The sequence below is a fragment of the Sander lucioperca genome, chromosome 1 (assembly GCF_008315115.2).
Source record: "Sander lucioperca isolate FBNREF2018 chromosome 1, SLUC_FBN_1.2, whole genome shotgun sequence".
Taxonomy (NCBI): Eukaryota; Metazoa; Chordata; class Actinopteri; order Perciformes; family Percidae; genus Sander; species Sander lucioperca.
This window is the reverse complement of record NC_050173.1, coordinates 30,430,958-30,449,562: the sequence shown is the minus strand read 5'-3', so window position 1 is coordinate 30,449,562 and position 18,605 is coordinate 30,430,958. Positions and strand designations below refer to the sequence as shown.

At 39.4% G+C, this 18,605-nt stretch overlaps 1 protein-coding gene and 1 long non-coding RNA gene across 2 annotated transcripts; both read right to left on the bottom strand.

The window, feature by feature from the left end:
• Nucleotides 1-835: 835 nt before the first annotated feature.
• vegfba (vascular endothelial growth factor Ba) lies at nucleotides 836-16,137 on the bottom strand. Its single transcript, XM_031303350.2, has 8 exons — nucleotides 15,120-16,137; nucleotides 11,541-11,592; nucleotides 11,251-11,447; nucleotides 11,073-11,146; nucleotides 10,934-10,969; nucleotides 7,532-7,615; nucleotides 5,516-5,734; nucleotides 836-4,370 (listed from the first exon to the last, which is right to left on the bottom strand). Exons 1-8 carry the CDS (start codon nucleotides 15,195-15,197, stop codon nucleotides 4,349-4,351), a joined length of 762 nt encoding a protein of 253 aa, XP_031159210.1. The 5' UTR covers nucleotides 15,198-16,137; the 3' UTR covers nucleotides 836-4,348.
• Nucleotides 16,138-16,526: 389 nt separating this feature from the next.
• LOC118495251 lies at nucleotides 16,527-18,496 on the bottom strand. Its single transcript, XR_004897580.1, has 2 exons — nucleotides 18,410-18,496; nucleotides 16,527-18,379 (listed from the first exon to the last, which is right to left on the bottom strand). It is a non-coding gene; the product is annotated as an uncharacterized LOC118495251 (long non-coding RNA).
• Between the last annotated feature and the right edge of the window lie 109 nt (nucleotides 18,497-18,605).

The following is an 18,605-nucleotide window of genomic DNA, read 5'->3' as shown; positions in this document are numbered from 1 at the left end:
GCCTGAGTAAGGCTACAGCTGCTGCTTATGAATTCAACCTTTCATTTGTAAAAGGAAAAATTGGTTATTTCGTCTTTTTAAAAATCCCATATTCTCGCTTTAAGTAAAAGAAGTAACATGATGAAAAATATTCCATCACCAGTAAAAAAAAAAAAAGCATATTGCATTTGTGAGATGATGATGGCTATGTACTCCAGGTTTGATCTAACGTAATGCTGGAAAACATGATGCACATTGTTTTATTTGAGCTGGGTTTTTTTCATTTATTTTTAGATAGTTTTATTGTGTTTTATGCATTTTATCCTGTTTTATGTATGTATGTGTGAGTCTGTGTGTGCCTATGATTCACCTTGCTGCAAGTTAAAGTAAAATGAAAGTTGAACTGCTATATGTTTTGTATGTAAAATCTTAATTTGCAAAATAACAAGTAACTATAGCTCTCAAATAAATAAAAAGTACAATATTTGCCTCTGATATGTAGTGGAGTATAAAGTAAGTGCAAGTGCCTCATCAGTGTCACTGTACTTGAGTAAATTAACTGTTATTTTCCTCCACACATGTTGGGCTGCACAACTTTGTACTGGACCAGCTTCTGACTCAGCAGTACAAACGAGAGGAGGAGAGGGAACAATATTATGTCTCATAACACTACATCACGTCACATACACACACACACTTTCTCTGTACCCAACTCCCAGGGTGTCGCTGTAATCAAAAGTGTCTGTTTACCTTTCATTACCGTCAAATGAGAGATTAAAACAAAGAGATGGGGGAGATGAGGTCAGAGCAGAGGGACATTAGAGTGGATAAACAGTGACAGGAAGAAAACAAGAGGTTTATATGAAAAATAAGACTTTTAATAACATCTGTAACATCATGGTTGTATCCTGGTATCATTTTCAATATATTTGACGATGCAGTATACACTTTTATGTGGACATTGAATCGATTAATTGGCATTTATATACTAATACAACATAAAACTGCATTGTTTTCTACAAAGACATCATAATAGGGCACAAATGGTGTAGCAGCAAAAAAAAGAGGGTTTTCTTTATACATAGGCTACAGTAGTACAATGTATTCACAGAGAAGAGATTTATTACGAAGTATAGCTAAAACGAAGTTACAAATACATCTCTAAAGTATGCACTACGTCATACACAAGGTCATGGCATTTTAGAGATTATAAAATGTTACATAGTTTAGTAAGGGGTCTCTCAGGACATTTGAGTAGGATATTAATACGCCCAAGCTTTATAACTTAAAGAGTTGTGATGTTGAAATGATTGGAGGCTACAGCAGATATTAATGCTTCCTGATGGGATTCGCTGTTGCTTTTGTTGTTTAGAATTTGTACTTTGACATAAGAACATTTGGTCAAAAGAGGAAACAACTGGAACCCCAGAGGCCCTCAACAAATGATCTCAGCATCTCAACTCTTTTAGGTGGAATGTCTTCGATATATCATACATGTCTGCTTGAATGGAGCTTTTTACTTCTTCAGTGTTTTCTTCTATTTTCCCCCAGTGGGCTAATGTACAGTATTTGCTTTGCAATCTCAAACACAAGTGCAAATTATACTGAGGTTCAGTGACTTTTTTACCCTAAACATTTGTTCACAAAATGCAACATTATCAAGAAATGAAGTCTGGAAAATTGGAATTTTTGAAGTTTCCAGTCTTTATGCTAAGCTAAATGACTGCTGGCTCTAGCTTCATATTTACTGTACAGACATGAGAGTGGTATCAATCTTCTCATCTCTCAACAAGAAGGTGAATAAGTGAATTTCCCAAAATGTCAAACTATTCCTTTAAAGCCAAGATCACCAGTAGTTTTAGGCTACAAACATTTTGGGAAAATCATCTCCTGTTCCACATTATCACACAGTGTCTGGTCTGTACTCAGAGGACCAGTTCAGTTCTCCTCATATGAAAAAGAAATGCTTCCCTTCAGGTTATTAAGACACACACAGAAAACTCCTATAGGTTCCTCTAAACCAGCGATAATCACTACAGATCTGCTGCAGCTCCACATCTCTACACTGGAGACTATGCTTATTGCTAAATGTAAATAAAAACATTATTATCTTAAAAGAGGTCTGACATAACACAGAGAAAGTAACAATAATACTTGGTCATTAATATGTTGTGATATAGAGGTAGTGATTGAAGCATTGATTGACGGTTATAACAAACACTGAACAATGGACTCAAGCAAGGAAAAAAAAATCTCATCTCAGGAGAGTATAAATACAGAGCTTATCACACCAGCCCCTGAAACAAAGTTCTTTAGCTCACACAAATAATTCAGACTCGGGACAGTTTCAATTAGCAGGATCGTATGAATCCTGGGGGAGAGTACAGACATGAATTATAGAGTTTCAAAGCTACTGTTTGTCATGGAGATACAACGTCACTGATAATGTTCTGAGTAAAATTTAGCACAAAACAAATGGTCTGAATGGGTGTCAAAAATGGGTTTAAACTCCATGACCCGTCATAATGGGTCCTCTGAGCTCTGGCTTTAGCCTGTCACTCTGACTGACATGCTGCTCAAGACTTTGTCCTTTCTGAAACTGAATCACAGTTTAAATCCCTGTTCCTACCCAGCATCCATGCAGTCATGAACTAAAATGGAATTAAACCGTGCGATTCAGTCAGAATATAAACAAGTTATGTTCCAAATGAATAATACTCTTTCCATCCCAGCTCTAACATGCAACAAAAACAGCATTTTTTTTCCTTCACTGCACTGGGAACGGCTATTTGCTTGGTTTCTGTGTTGTGGAAAACACTGCCCCACTGATTGTTTGAATTACACATTATAATGTATATAGTCTCCCATTTGTGTCCCATGTTAGCCATGTCTGTTTAAATTCAATACATTTGGGTATCGGTTTAGATGCTGAGTGTATACATAGCCGGCCACCCAGCTTGACTCTTTATGCAGACGGATTAAAGATGAACAAACAAAACAAAGACAGACATTCAGCAATATAGAATATCTTTCAATCAACTTGACATAATTATAATAAAATATAAAACAGAGGCATATAATACAATATTAAATGAAGACTTTGCAGTAAATTGCAATAACTGACATATATTTGTACACTTGGTGTGGCACAAACAAATGTTTATGGCTACCTGCATTCATTTCACATTGCATGTGTGTGTAAATATGAATGTATGTGTGCCTGCTATAGCACAGAGTGACTATAGCACAGAGTGAGTGAGCTTGTGTGTCTTTCTGCATTTGCAGTGTTGTCTGTGTTCCTGGTATTATAAGTGTGAATGTGTGAAGCAGTGGACAGCCGCCAGCCTCATTATTGTCATTCTCCTCACTGCCTAAAAGAGAGGCAAAGAGAGGCAAAGCGGCTGCTTTCAATCGAGGAGCCGAGGGAAGATGGAGACAAAAGGCCCAAATTAAACAAATGCCGGAAAGCGGCTTGGAGAGCCAGCCCGTGGTCATACGATTTGAATGAAAGAGATGGCTGCAGGGATATCCCATCTGGGTCTTTCAGTGGGGAGACCACACAGATACTCTCCATCCCAGCATTCAGCTCAACTATAGGTCCACGCACACTGGGGTGCCAGTTCATGTCCATGTCCTATGTTCTTCTGGTGTGTCTGAGTGTGGATGTGTCCATCTATAATCTGTTGCCGCTGTTTTTCAAATCCTCCGCACAAAAATTGGCCTTGACTTCACCCTGGAATCCATCTCCATGTGCAGTTTGTCTTCGAACAACAAATTACAACTTCCACTGAAGCGTTGACATGAAGAACCCCTGCGTAAGACTGATCCTCTTTATATCCATTGTTCTTAAATAGTATGTGTTTCCACTGCTCTCTTGTATTTGTATAAGTTCAACTGCAGACCTAAAGAACCCCCAAACCACAGCAGAGCAGGAGTTTGTGTAATTGTGTCCACCAAGAACAAATTGTCTAAAAACCACATCTCTCAAAGATGCCATTAAGGTGCCTGTCATCCCTCCACTCATGGAATGTGTTTTGTGATTCTACATGTCTGTACAGGCATGCACATGTGGACTGACAGAAGCTTTGTCGCAGAAGCAGAGGTGATGGTAACATGTTTGATTGCACACACACACACACACACACACACACACACACACACACACGCATGTAGATATTTAGGCTGTTACGCTGCACGTGTTGCTTAACTAAGAGCGCTTCTAAAGGTTGTGGGTGCTTCCGCGAATATTTCCTTCAGTCTGATGTTACTGGATGTCCAAGCGTCTGTATGCTACATGGCACTGAGAGTGGGTGATGAATCAACAAGGGTTGGTGGAAAGAAGGAGGTGAAAATCAAGTCAGTGGACACATCAAGTCCTCATGGCCTCACATCTGGAACAATAAATAGAGAGAGGAATTTTTAAGCATGAAAACTTTTTTTGACAGACACAGGGCTGATTCTCACATTTATGATGGATTCTCCAATTGTGAACAATGTGAGTCTAGTGATAAAGTGAGCATGTACTTTTCCTTGACGTACTTGTCCAAAACGTCAATTTTAATTTATTTCTGTCAAATTTACCCACTTTGGGAGCAATTTTGGGTTCAGGATCTTGTTCAAGGACACTTAACACGTGGAATCAAAGCCTCAATCCTACAACTAATAGTCACCCACTCTACCACTTGAGTTACAGCTGCTTCCACCAAAGCTTATCACTGCAGCAAAAGCTCAAGCATCTGATTTCCTGTCTAAAAATCTCTAATTAGATATTTTCAAATCGTTATAGAAAATGGATTGTGAGTTGGGATGATCTGGAGCAAGAGAACATACAGCTTCAATTTGTAAAAGAAACAGCCTGATGCAGCTTAAGGTGCTTCAGAGATTGCATTTATTTATTTATTTAGATTTCTAAATTATTCACTTTTTTCATTTTCAATACTCTAGACCCTTGTCTGTGTATTGTTATGTTTCAGTAACATGTTCAAAAACAAATAAACAGAATTTTCAAAAGTACAAGCATCAGATGTTTATGTTTTGGTAACATGTGGACTGGTCTTGCTTTGCCAGACCCTCCTCCAAAGCGTGCTGGAGGAGAGTCTGGCTACTCCACACAGCATTCGGGGATGGGAGGAACACATGCTCTGGTTTATTGACATTTCTTTAAACCAATCACAATCGTCTTGGGCGGTGCTAAGCAACAGAGAAAAGCCATGGTGCCGCTGCAAAATATGCTCGGAAGGAACTTGTTTTGGTGGAATGTGTGTACGTTTAAAAGTTGTTTTAGTCGTGTAACAGAAAACTTTGGACTTTGGATTGGACATATAGTCTAGCTAGTTGTCTGGATTTACCTTGCAGAGATTTGAGAAAAGGTTAACCATAGTCCTCATAAATCCACCGGAGTTTAAAATGCCAACACAAAGGAAGCCCAAAGCAACGGATATCCGGCCTAAATGAGTGAAATACGGTTGATTTTCCGGGGGCAACAGAGCAATCCCAGAAGTGGAACGTCAAGGATATAGACTACATGTGGACTGACCTGCAGCGGTGAGGGTTGAGCCTCCGGTCTTTCCGGCTGCAGCTCTCAGCTGTGATGGTGCAGTGGCACTGACAAGACGTTGCACTCAGCGCCCACTTCCTTCCTCTGCAGGGTCGGCAACTAGGCCTCGGAGATGGCGATGGAGAGGGAGCGAGGCTGGTGGGCGGAGGTGATGGAGGAGGGGAGGATGGGGGAGGAAGAGGTAGGGGAGCATGTGTCCTGGATGGAAGGAAGAAGGGTGAAAGAACAGTGTGGTTAGCTGCAGAATGTATTCATTCATTAATTAACAAGAATCTACAGCTATGCAAGCAGCGCTGTGAGGCTGCACTTAGGCACAATGCTTTGAAACTAAATGCTAATGTCAACATGCTAACATGCTCACAATGACAATACTAACATGTTAGCAGGTATACTGTTTAACATGGTCACCATTTTATGTTTAGCATGTTAACCTTTGCTAATTAACACTAAACACAAAGTAAGGCTGAGGTTGATAGGAATGTAATTAGTTTAGCTAATGGTAGAGCTAGATGAAAAGTTATGGGTTAGGTTAAGGGTCTTTAATTTATCCTGAGGGGGACATGAATGTCTGAACCACATTTCATGGCAATCCATCCAATAATTATTAAGACATTTTATTTGCAAAAACCAACGTCCACCTTATGGTGAAACTACATGAAAAGTCAGTGGATCATTACAGTAAGTTTGTAGGCTTCATCTTGAGGGGATCATCAATGTCTGTACAACACTTCATGACAATCTATCCAACAGTTGTTGAGATGTTTCAGTTTGGACCGACACACTGACACACTGAAAGCCACGGTGTGTAATCAATACAGGGTCTAAAAGATTTTACTACTTTTCTATTGATCCCACACCACGTTGCTAGCATGGCTAAAAATAAAATGCAAGTCTTGTTTAAACATGCAGTGCCAGACTGAACCAAATTTACACAATGCAGTGTGTGGGAGATGTGTGACTAATGTGGTATACTGTTTCCTTTGCTGCCGACAAACTTTCTTCTCTTTCTTTCAGTCTGTGTTTCTGTCCTTTCAGTATTTTCTGTTCTGGCTTTCAGTTTCTCCCTTTATACACTCTGTACTTTCTCTGAGTCTGAGAAAGTTGCCTGTGTCAGTTGGTCCATTAACTGAAGCTGGTTCTGCCTCAGTCTTCCTGGGAGGCTGGCGGCTTTAATGAAGTTACTTAATGAGGCAGAGATGGCCCATCTTTGTTCAGACCTCGATGACCACGCCTGTCACTGGCATGGATAGAGGAGGTAGCATTTGGGAGCAAATTACACAGATTTCACCCCTGCCAGAGTCTGAATAAAGCCTGTTCTGAGTGATGGATGGGTGCTGAAGGACATCACACCCAAACCCAGTCACCTCTGGGCCCCTGGAGGCCAGAAATGAAGCAAAGTCAAGGGGAAGCAGATGGAAAAAAGAGAGATAACTTTTTATCCTTCACTGCTCAGGACTGAATCATGGGACTCATGTACATGGTAGCAGAAAGACATACACACAGACACACACACACACACAGACACAGACACACACACACACACACACACACACACACACACACACACACACACACACACACACACATATATATATATACACACACCTGTTCCTCTAAGATCACAGTGGATAATCATTTCAAAATGTTTTTATTGTCCTTGAATGTTTCTAAATTACCTTCTTACCAGCCAGAGTCGTGAATTATATAACATGTGATATAAGTGATCACAGTAAATATTAAATATGAATGAATAGTTGCCATATACTGTGTTGTTTTTATAAAGCCTACTAGTCTTGAGACGTGAGTCCTGTGTGTGTGTGTGTGTGTGTGTGTGTGTGTGTGTGAGAGACCTTGAGTGCTGTGACTGAAAACCAAACATTCACACTGAGGCTTACTGGAAAATAATGACTAACAGAAGTAAAAACATCAACTTAAGGCTTTTAACTGAGATTTGAAAAATAAATAATCAATGTGTGTACTGAATATTCAACATACGTAGCTCTGATGGCTCCAGTTGTCTTATGTCTGGACTTTCCTCTCTCTTTTTTCTTGTCTGTTCTTGATGGCTTCAAATAGGGCCTGGGAATATCAGACAAACAAAATGTTACACACATTAAATAGTCAGGAGTTATATTTTTGACACCTGTTGGAATTGAAAATTAGGTTGAAAGAATTAATAGTCCTGTGTGTCCACCACCAACTAAGTGAATACATTGAATGTATGCATATTTTAGTCTATATTCTATTTAAGAAAAGTTCAGCTTTTAACATTTGAGAAGATATCAGAAAACGGTATTATTTTATAGGATTGGTACCAAAAGTCAGGTTTCTTGTCTGCACTAAGTTATCGGAAAATGTCGAACAACACCCAGCCTCCATATATTTCATCTCCAAATGTTATTTTCACAAAACACAGATTTTAAGTAATGCCCTAATACAAACATGTAGGCCTTCAAACACTACGATAAATCTCCTTTTCAAAACAGGAAGCTCACAGCAGAGACTGTTAAGTGAACTTCACATACTGTACATTCTCTTGTATGTAATTTCTAACATAAATCTGATATTTCTTTAAATATTCCTAAATTACCTTATGATATTTGTCTGTTATCTGTAATGCAAATTTATCCAACTTTGCATTACTTATCATTTGTCATATCATACATTAAAGATAGGTCTCAACAGTGAGTTATTCATATTTGTCTTGTATGATATGCATCAATCATTGCAATCATTTAAAGTAATTTAAAGAGACACAAGTTGACAAGAAAAATCACTAATTAATGATAATTGAATGCTTTTAAAACCAGTATGTATATTTTAAAACTTATAGGATCAGTGGTGAAAAGTATACGTTGACTCAAGTGCTTTAAGTAATAATCTCAATGTTTAATGGAAATAAATATCTAGCGTTGTAAGTAAACGGATATTATGGTCGAAAACAAAAACAAAGAAAAGAGCGACGAGTACAGACGATGAATCTTCAATAACAAGTGAAATTGAGATCCAAAAACACGCCTGCAATTATCGTTTATCGCCATACGTGCCGCCAAAGAGAATGAAACAAAGATCTTTGAGATTGTAACTTTAAGTACAATTCTGAGGTTTTTTTTTATGCTACTCTACTTCTACTCCACTACATTTCAGAAGGAAATATTGCACTTTTCACTCCACTACATGTATCTGGCAGCTTGAGTTACAAGTTAATCTGTAGAAAAGGATTTTCAAAACCTGTGATGAGCACATAAAATGCAAATTATTGTTCAAAATCAAATCAAACTGCATAACAGTACCACATTAAAATGCTGCTTACATGTTATTATACCAGCAAAGAATATCCAGAGGTATAATATATAATATAACATTTTAAGTCTGACTGGGGCCATTCTGTTGCAATGACAAGTACGTCGATATGCTGATATTACTTGTAATTTTACTTAAGTACAATTTTGAAAGAAGGACTTTTACTCATATTGGAGTATTTTTACAGACTGGTATTGCTCAAAGTCGAAGATCTCAATACAGATCACTGCCCAGGAAGCTCTCAGGAGACACTCCCCAAAAACACAGAGAAAATGTTCTGTAAACATTACACCTATTACTGTAGCTTTGCATTTTTGGACACATCGTCCACCTTGCCTGTGGTTAACTAAGCTCCGTTCATATCCCTATCCTAGTCCAGTCTTTATTGAGCACAATCTGTTTTACTTTAATATATGCTGGTACCCTCAACAGCAAAGTGCATCGGCTCACAGTTTTGGATTTTGGCTTTTTGATTTAACTTCCCTGTCTCTTTAATCCCATCTGCTGTAACTTTATTAAACATTATCAAATTATGGGGGCCGTGTTTACCAGCTTAGCTTTGGCAATAATAACTGAGTGAGCTGCTTCTGTTGTTGTCTTTGGAGCTCTAATTTACTATCATGGATGCGTGACTCTGCTCCGTCAGTCTGTGAGAGAGCACATGGCAAGGGAGATAAAAATCATCGCTATGGTGACAACAGGATGCGGGCCATCCCAAGGGATGCTGGGAGAGAGTCACACAGATGCTAACTCACTGAGGGGCACACACACATAAACAAATATTCTCACACACACAAAAACTTTTGCACACATTTATACTAGCACATAGAAAATGTACAGTACACATGTGCAAAGACATGCAGAGATTCAGCAAACACAGTCATGTAGACACATGAAACCTGAACAGGGTAAAACAAAAATGTATACACACGTACAGTACACATACATACAGTACATTGGAATCCTTTATTTATGTCCACATCCTAACAGGAAGTAGGAGGACATAAACATTAAAGATGAAATCATATGATTGCATAGCTGGAACTGCCAGTATGAAGTACACAAACAAACATCAGGGATCCAACAAAAATGTTCCTTTCACAGTGTATAGCTGTCAGTCCCGGCTGAACCTCAACAATTCGTACAGTACAGTGTCTACTGCCGGAACAGGAAGGTTTATTTACTTTTAGTATATGTTGACCTACAGTCAGAGATTTCCAATGATCCACAATAGTTTTCTATCATGTTTTAGTTCACGGACAACAAATCTGAAGCTCTAAAAGAAACATACAGAAGGTACTTGCCTGCTTTGAGATATGTAAACTCATCAGATTCAACAATTTGTAACCACAAATTAGTTTTGACAAAGTTGCATTATGATGAGGTATCCAAGTGAGCCAGCTCTCCAAGAACCATACTGTAACCACAATGTGCCTGGATTGATTTCACCTTTACCACATTATCTTTTCATGTTTCCTGTCATTTTCAACTATGTGATGAAGGCAATTTTTGTTGTGTTTTGGAAACTCAATAAAAGAGTTGTATTAACAGCCTAAATTGTAATCAGCATCCCACTAGTTGATTCTTTATTATGTTTAATTATAATTAAACCTGGAAAGTGAACACTGACATGTTTCATGTACTGACGTGACAATGATGATGTGAATTTGGTTATTTCTTGCATTTAAGAGGTGAGACATTGATCTGAGATGTTGGACCTTTGCAGCAAGGAATGACCAAATGTTTGAAATCGATTAAAGCCTTATGTCCTTGGATAATGCAAATGAGAACAAGTAACCTCTATTCAACACTATTAAGCCACTTATGGCTACTTAGGTTTCATCAGAACAGTTTTTGACTGTAACACTCCTCTTAATTCCTTCTCGTTAATAACATCACCAGCAGAATTATAAGAGCATCATTAGTGGACATGGCTTCACAGACAGGGCTTCATAAAGTCATTAGAGATGATGGAACATGACATTTCACAACAACAGCTCACTCACACACGATTAAACATGAACAGACAAGGAGAGATAAAAAGGGTAAGAAGGGAAGAGGAAGGGTAAAGAAGTGAAAAACAATATGTGTTACCTTGTTGTAGGTGTTGGCTGGAAATTATCTTTTAATCTGCATACAGATACAACAGACGGTGTCAGCATAAAGGTGCAAGGAGGTCACTCAACAACATGTATACCATGCATCTCTGAGCACAGGCTGTGTGTTTTATTACCTGCACTCACACTGGCTGTGCTCGACGAACGGCAACTCAATGAGCTCATGTTTCATGAAGGAGGTTCTCATCAGCTGCACACAGATTAGAAAATATTCACACATCATCTCACTGTTTCCAACATTACTCGTCTACACTGAAGCAGGGAGGGATTTAGAGGGTGTCTGTGTGTATATACCTCCATTGTGAGTGTGTGTGTAAGCAAGGGAACACACTCCAGGGCCTCGTCAGCACAGCAGCCACCACATCGCCTCACCGACACACAGGATGGGACGAAAAGATGGTGCGTCTCCCCCGGCAACTCCCGCCAAACCTCCACCAGAGTGTCCCGAGGCTCACAGCCGCTCCGCGAATAAACCTCCAACCACCGTCGCACTGGTGGAGATAAATCAATACAGGCATGATTTTATTTCTCTCTATCAGCTCCATCAAGTAGTGCAGGGTTCTTTGTAGAAAAAGGGAGCATACCTTCTCGACCTTCCCTGGATTTTGGGGAGTCTGCCGGCCGCCAGTGAGCGAGCTGGAGGGAGAAATAAAAGTAGTGAGCTCATGTGAAAAGCACCGTTTCAATAAGTTTAGGGTTTCCTGGTCAAGTTGACTTGTTAGACAGCATTCAGCATTGCACTTCGGAGTCATAACAAGTGGATCACTATCAGTCCCGGAAAAAAAGATGTAGGCCTATATATAGCATAGTCAAAAGGTGGGCAAATGTGGCCGGGTTGACTCAGTGGGTAGAGCAGGCGCACGTATACATAGAGGCTTATGCCTCGACGCAGAGGTCCAGGGTTTGAGTCCGACCTGAGACGATTTCCTGCATGTCTTCCCCCTCTCTCTCCCCTTTCTCACCTAGCTGTCCTATCAATTAAAGGCGGAAAAGCCCCCCCCAAAAAAAGAAAAAAAAGGTGGGTAAATTAGTACTTTGGTAGGTCATCATTGAAGAAAAACAATAGTTTTCTATACTTAAAATACATGTAATACATATAATAAAATATATCTGCTATTAATCAATAATCAAGATTTTTTTCTGAACTAAGCATTATATAACAGTAATCTAACTGTTGAGCTATTGCCTGCAACCTCCTGTTTGACATTGTTGTAAAAAGGCTGCTGGTGCATATCAAGGTGTTTCCTGTCAATGAACACCAAAATAGTTCACACCTGGCATCTGAATACGGCTCAATAATGCCTAGTGGTAAATGACAGGAAGAAAGTGAAAACTCTGAACTTTGATACACAGATGCACATGTAGGAGGGTAAGAGCCACCCTACAGTTGTACAACAACTTAATAAAACATGCCCCATTTTGGACTCTATTTTTGAAATATTCTGCAGTGGGGTCCATTGGTCCATTTGAGCATGTACTGTAACTGAAAATGTCCACGTTCAAGACCAAAATCCATCCACATTTTCAACAATATAAGGGAGGGAGCTGCTGGATTTTCGATCAAGTTGTACCTGCTACCTTTGCCCTTCCAACCCCACCTGATTAAGGTGTTTGAAACAATTAACAGCAGTTAACACTCACATACAGTGTCTTATAGTGACCTCTGAAAGGGAAAACAACCACCAAGTACAATTTTGAGGTACTTATACTTTACTTGAGCATTTTTTCTGCTACTTTATACTTGTACTCCATTACATTTCAGTGGCAAATATTGTACTTTTTATTCCACTACATTTTTCTGACAGCTAGTTATTCGTTAACTTGCAGATAAGATGTTACATTCAGTAGCATAAAATAACCTTAAAACCCCAGTATAATTAAATGTTAAACCAGTGGTTCCCAACTTGTTTGGCTTGTGACGCTTAACAAAAACAAGAACAGTGTCTAGTTGGGGCCTCTTATCATGTTTCAGATATCTATGAGTTGTTAGCAGTTCCACCAAAGAGAGATTACACTTCTCAGACTTTTCATTAAACAACACTTTGAGGCCCAAATTTCACAAATAACAGCAAAGATTTCAGAAAAAAACTAAAATGGAAACAGATTTGCGTAGCACAACTTATTTTATTTCTTCTCTCCTCTCCCATTAATCATGTTATGACCCCTCAGATTTATCTTGTGACCCTTTGGAGAGGCCCGACCCTCAGGTTAGGAACCACTGCACTAAACCACCTAACAACCTAAGTTTGTATAAAGTAGTCAAACCAAGCTCCACCTCGACCTGCTATGACAGTAAAGTGCCACTTACAGATAAATCAGTATTAACAATTTAATTATATATATCAGTCACAGGGGACATTTTAAGGCAAAACAAATACTTTTACTTTTGAGACTTTAGGTACATTAGCTGATGATACTACTGTATTTTAGGATTTTGAATGAAGGACTTTTACTTGCTTACATTGTTGTATTGGTAAATTTACCTAAGTAAAGGATCTAAATACTTCTTATGCCAATGAAAGAACACAGAAAGAGAAACTGAATTGTATAGCTCCCTAGAAAACCAAGGCCACTTGTAAGGGAATGTAGACTTTGTCCAGTTGTCCCCCTTCGACTGCTCTACCCCCTTCTAGACACACACACACACACACACACACACACACACACACACACACACACACACACGTTTGGCCCACATTGATTCTGAGTTAAGCTGTGACTAAGGCCATTTTGTGACTGGTAGGAAGTGAGCTTAAGTAAGTGTGTCTTTTCTGTATCAGAGACTGGGATAAAATTGCCTCCTTTTGGCGCGCACACACACACACACACACACACACACACACACACACACACAAGGATGACCCCTTTTCCAAATAATGTGTCAGAAAAGCAGACAGCATGAAACCAGAGAGTTTCAGATGTGAGCAGGTGAATAGTCATGCTGCTGTGTCATGTAGCGTCTAGGATGATGCATCACTAAACAGCAGCACAGAGTCAGGGCTGGATCCCACACTGCTGCAGAGCTGTGTTCCTGATATAAGTCTCCAGACATAAATAGAGAACCAGCACACATAGTTTTCTCTTTGTGAGCACCTGCTGCTGTCTGTGGAAACTGTCAGTAGGCCTATATGAACATTTCTTATCAATGATAAGGAAGTAATAATGCATGAGCAGTAATTGACACGCAGTTAGACACTCCCCCCTGGCCCTGATTGGTGTATCTGAACAGGGAGCAGTGGATTTTTGCAAATCACACTACAGGCTGTAGGTGGTGCCAGAGGAGCCAGATTTTTTTTATTTAAATTACCTGCTTCATGTAGTTCTACTGGAACATAGGGTCAGTTTCAGTTTTCTTGGCCCCACCAGTCGCTAGGCAACCAGCTGAGACTCCAGAAGTTACTGGTCCCAGGCAAAAAGAAAATCGTTTTTGTAAAGATTTAAATTAGATAAAATGTGTTAATTAGTGATCTTTGCTTGTAAGCAGATTCTGTTACCTTTGGACAGAGCATGCTAGCTGTTTCCCCGTTTCCATTTCTTGTGCTAAGCTAGGCCAACTCATCAAACTCTGGTATGTGAATAAGCATATTTCCCTAAATGTCAAAATTTCCCTTTAATTATAGCCTAACAAATCCATATATGAACAACATGCTGTTCATGAATGGATTCCTGTCCAAATGTCCTGCCTTCCTGATGAATTAGGGTGGCTAAGAAGACAACGTATGTGCCATGCTAGAGGATTTTCCATAACCTGGCAATCTAAAAGTTGTTCTTTTGATGGCTTAACTGATCTAAAGCTTTGGTTACAGCGTAGCTATAAACTCTTTGTTTAAGGTGCCTCACTAGAAAGCGGCACTGAATTATAAAAATGATGAGGAGACAATACCATAATGTCACTTTATAAATCACATGGCTGTCCTGAATAATGTTAGATAGGCTAGTGAATTTTCTTGTCACTGGACGCTATGGCTTAGTGACAGGTGTCATTGACCTAGGGGATAACTTCCACCAAGCTAAAAGTTCCACGTTCTTCACCAGAGCAAATCCATACAAAAGAGATTTCATCAAGTGACTATAAGATGGAAATACACCGCACAAGCTCATAGCTGATGGCTGACTGACCACCTCAGACATGCAGTCATTTAGGGCCAAATATATAGGCCTACCTTGGCATGGGACGTCGGTATTCTGGTGAGCAGCAGGAATTGAAACATTCCTAGAATAACTTGAAGTATAATCCCCATTGTGCAGGAGTCCAAGGGGCACGCAAAAAAAGATTCTTTGGACCAACCCAAAAAAAAAAAAGGGCTTATTCGGCCGTCTCTTTCCTTTGCTTCTGTGTCCGATTAAAGACGCAGAAATCCCGCTTTCATTCTCCAGTCTCCCTTCCTTGAAAGGACACCCAGGGTGGCATCCTCAGTGTTGGAATAATATATTGTTGCATTTAGACTAAATTATCGACTAAACTAAAGCAGCTCTCAATCTAAACTCCAATGGTAGGCTAGTTTGTAGGCTATTTCAATTAGTCAGACACTGTAGGCTGTGTCTAAAATAACCGTTCATCCACTCTTTTTAACACAGACAGAAACATATGCCACTCTCAAGTAATAATTTATTAACTATGTAATTTTTTAATGAGACTTGTTTAAACTTTGACTGATGGCTCCCTATATTTAGGCTATATCAGGTCAGTCTGGTCCTGATCCCACGAAACCGGTGTGGAGGTCCAGGGTGACGTGCCTGGATCATCCAGATTCCCGCTGAAATGTGGTGCGATCATAAAATCCTGGAGAAAAAAAAATCACATCATCCAGCTAGGCTATAGGACGTTTATCCGGCAAAGATCCGACGCTTTAGTCCGACGTGCAGGGCTGGACAGTGGCGCATATTCCGCTCCCTGGCTCGGTCACAGTCTCTCCACACTGGCGCTCCCACTGAAAATGTGACGCTTCCCATTTAGGCGCATCTTCCCGTTTTTTTTGTCCTCTTATAAATAGGTCTAGAATAACATCCTCCACTGACATGGTAGCACAGCTAGAACAGAGCTGGAGCGGCAGGGTAGTCCGCAGACAGAGAGAGGTCTGAAGAGGTAGGAGTCTTCATTAGTTGTTGTGATCGGTTTCCTCATTTCCTTTGCCCTTGAGACGCACGCAGCGTAACCATTGCACTGCCAACTTTTTTCCAAACGGGACAGGCGCACTGCATACAGGTGCAGCGTCTATACTGGTCCTAGCGTGGTGGTGGTGGGGTGGGGTCAGGGGCTAGCTGCCACTGAGACACTGCGAGGTCATGTCCTCGGTGTTATTTCTGCAATTGTGCTTGTTTTAGTTGGGCCATCTGCAAGGGAATTAAGGTCGATTCGCAGGAAATTAATCTGCAACTTTTGGTAATTGATTAATCGATTATTCTTTCAAAAGTGCCAAAAATGAACTAGTTCCCACTGTTCAAATGTGAATATTCACTGGTTTTATTATATAGCTCTGATGATGCTTTCGACAAAATAAGCGAAGATGTCACCTTGAAAACTGTGGTAGGGACTTTTCCATTCTGACATTGTAGACCAAAACGATTAATCAGGGACATTATCACCAGATTCATTTGTAAGGAAAATAATTGTTAGTTGCAGCAATATGGCAAACAACACAATTAAGGATTCAGTATTTATCCACCACAGTTGTTTTCCTGGCAGTGTGGAGAGGGCTGTGTCCAAGCCTTCATGTTGGGTAATAAAGTCTGGTTCGTTATTTTATGAGTCCATAATTTCTTCATCATTTCCTTATAAATTCCACTAATATCAAATAATTTCCTAGGAAGTTTTCTGGAAAGGGCCATCTCATTTAGTAATTATTAAAATTATGAAACACTAAAATGATTAGGAAATTAAGAATATTTTGATGTCAGGAGGTGCGTTGGTATTGTGGTGTTGTCTGGGGATTCTAACATCCTGGCTACGGCCCTGGTTAGGATTTTTATCGCATAATATTTTGGCACTCTAAATGTGAACACAGTGAATATTAAGTTTCCCTGCCCCCTATTAACCTATTCAAATAAGAATATCAAATGTTAGTTTTTAGGACTAAATCACATCAAATAAGGCAGTATAGTGTAAAAGTCTGAAGGTCACTTTTCTATTAATGATTTATTATTTCTACTTTATATGACTATCTATAATATTCCAAATAATAAATCAGAGGGCATGTCAGACACAGAGTATTATTTCAGAGCATGATCTGACACACTTTCCCTCTGCAGCTCATTAAACATAAGATAATAGTCAACGTCTTCAAGGCTGGTTCTCCTGTGTAGTGTGTGTGGAGGCATGCCGACACCAGAATCTCAGGCATTATAGTGTGTTTGGGTTATGACAGGGCACTCACACGCCACATGAGGGTGAGGGTGTCTGTAAGCTATGCAGGGATATGTTATCTCCCGCTGAAGTCTCAGGTCAGTCAAGAAAAAAGGCAACATCTCTAAAACACAATTCACATGGTAGTTCTGGATTTCATAAATTTGGTTTACACTTGCACGTGCAAGCATTCTTTAAAAAACAATAACTAGTAACCAAGCCTCTTTTCCATGATGTCACCAACAAACAAATGTGTACCCAGGATGTCCTTATGAATTGTTTCATAACCAAAATGAAATAGCTTTCATGTGAATGTAAATATGCAAATAAACATGCTGTGTACTTTATCTGTAGAGTCAGTTTTGAGTTAATCACATCTGCAGCTCCAAATGTGAAATTAGAGGTTTAAAAGAGCAGTTCTTCAAATTCACTTTCACTGAGATAATGGAAAATAAACTTGTAAATTACGTAGGGCAGATCAATAATTATCTAATTACAACAGTACTGACTCTCCTGTGTGGTTGCTCATTAAAAGGCAACTGTCTATCTGGATGTCAGAGGCTCCTGCTAACTCTGCCAATAAAAGGAAATTAATTTCACTGTAGAAAGATAATGCTAAAATTATTAATTAATCTTTGATAAGTCCTTTTTTCAAACGGAGCTTAAATGTATTAGAGAGAAATAAATGTAGTCTGTTCTGTATTACAAAACCAGAATCAAAGCATACTTGAACGAAAGAGAAAACAAAAAAGGGGAAGTAATGATTGATGAGAAAAAGTTGATCTTTTAATCACTTCCCTCCGACATTCCATCAGGGAATAGATAAGGCAGTCAAAAACTGAAAAACAACAACAACAATCTCTAATATCTAAAAACAGAGGTAAAGTGGTAAATGTTGAAATAACCAGCAAACTTCTTTGTATTCAATGTGAACATGTTCAGTCTCATTATTAATACAATAGTTTGACTCTAAATAAGTTTGTGTCACTCTTTTCATGTGATAATATTGACAGTGATGTCCCAAAATTCATAACTGTGATCAGCAAACAGGTATTGTAGCATATTTCGATATTTCTACCACTTTGCTTGACAAACCATTGTTGCTGAAACGTTTGACTCGCACGTGTCATACTTCACCCCCTTCAATCACGCCCCCGAACAGTCTCATCAAACCTAGTCTGACTCACAGGATGTAGATTGTAGGACCCCAGGAAGAATAGCTTTTAGCTTATGCTGAAGCTAATGGGGATCCAAATAAAACAAACAGACAAACTGTGTGTATGCGCCTGCCATTGGCTGCCTATTT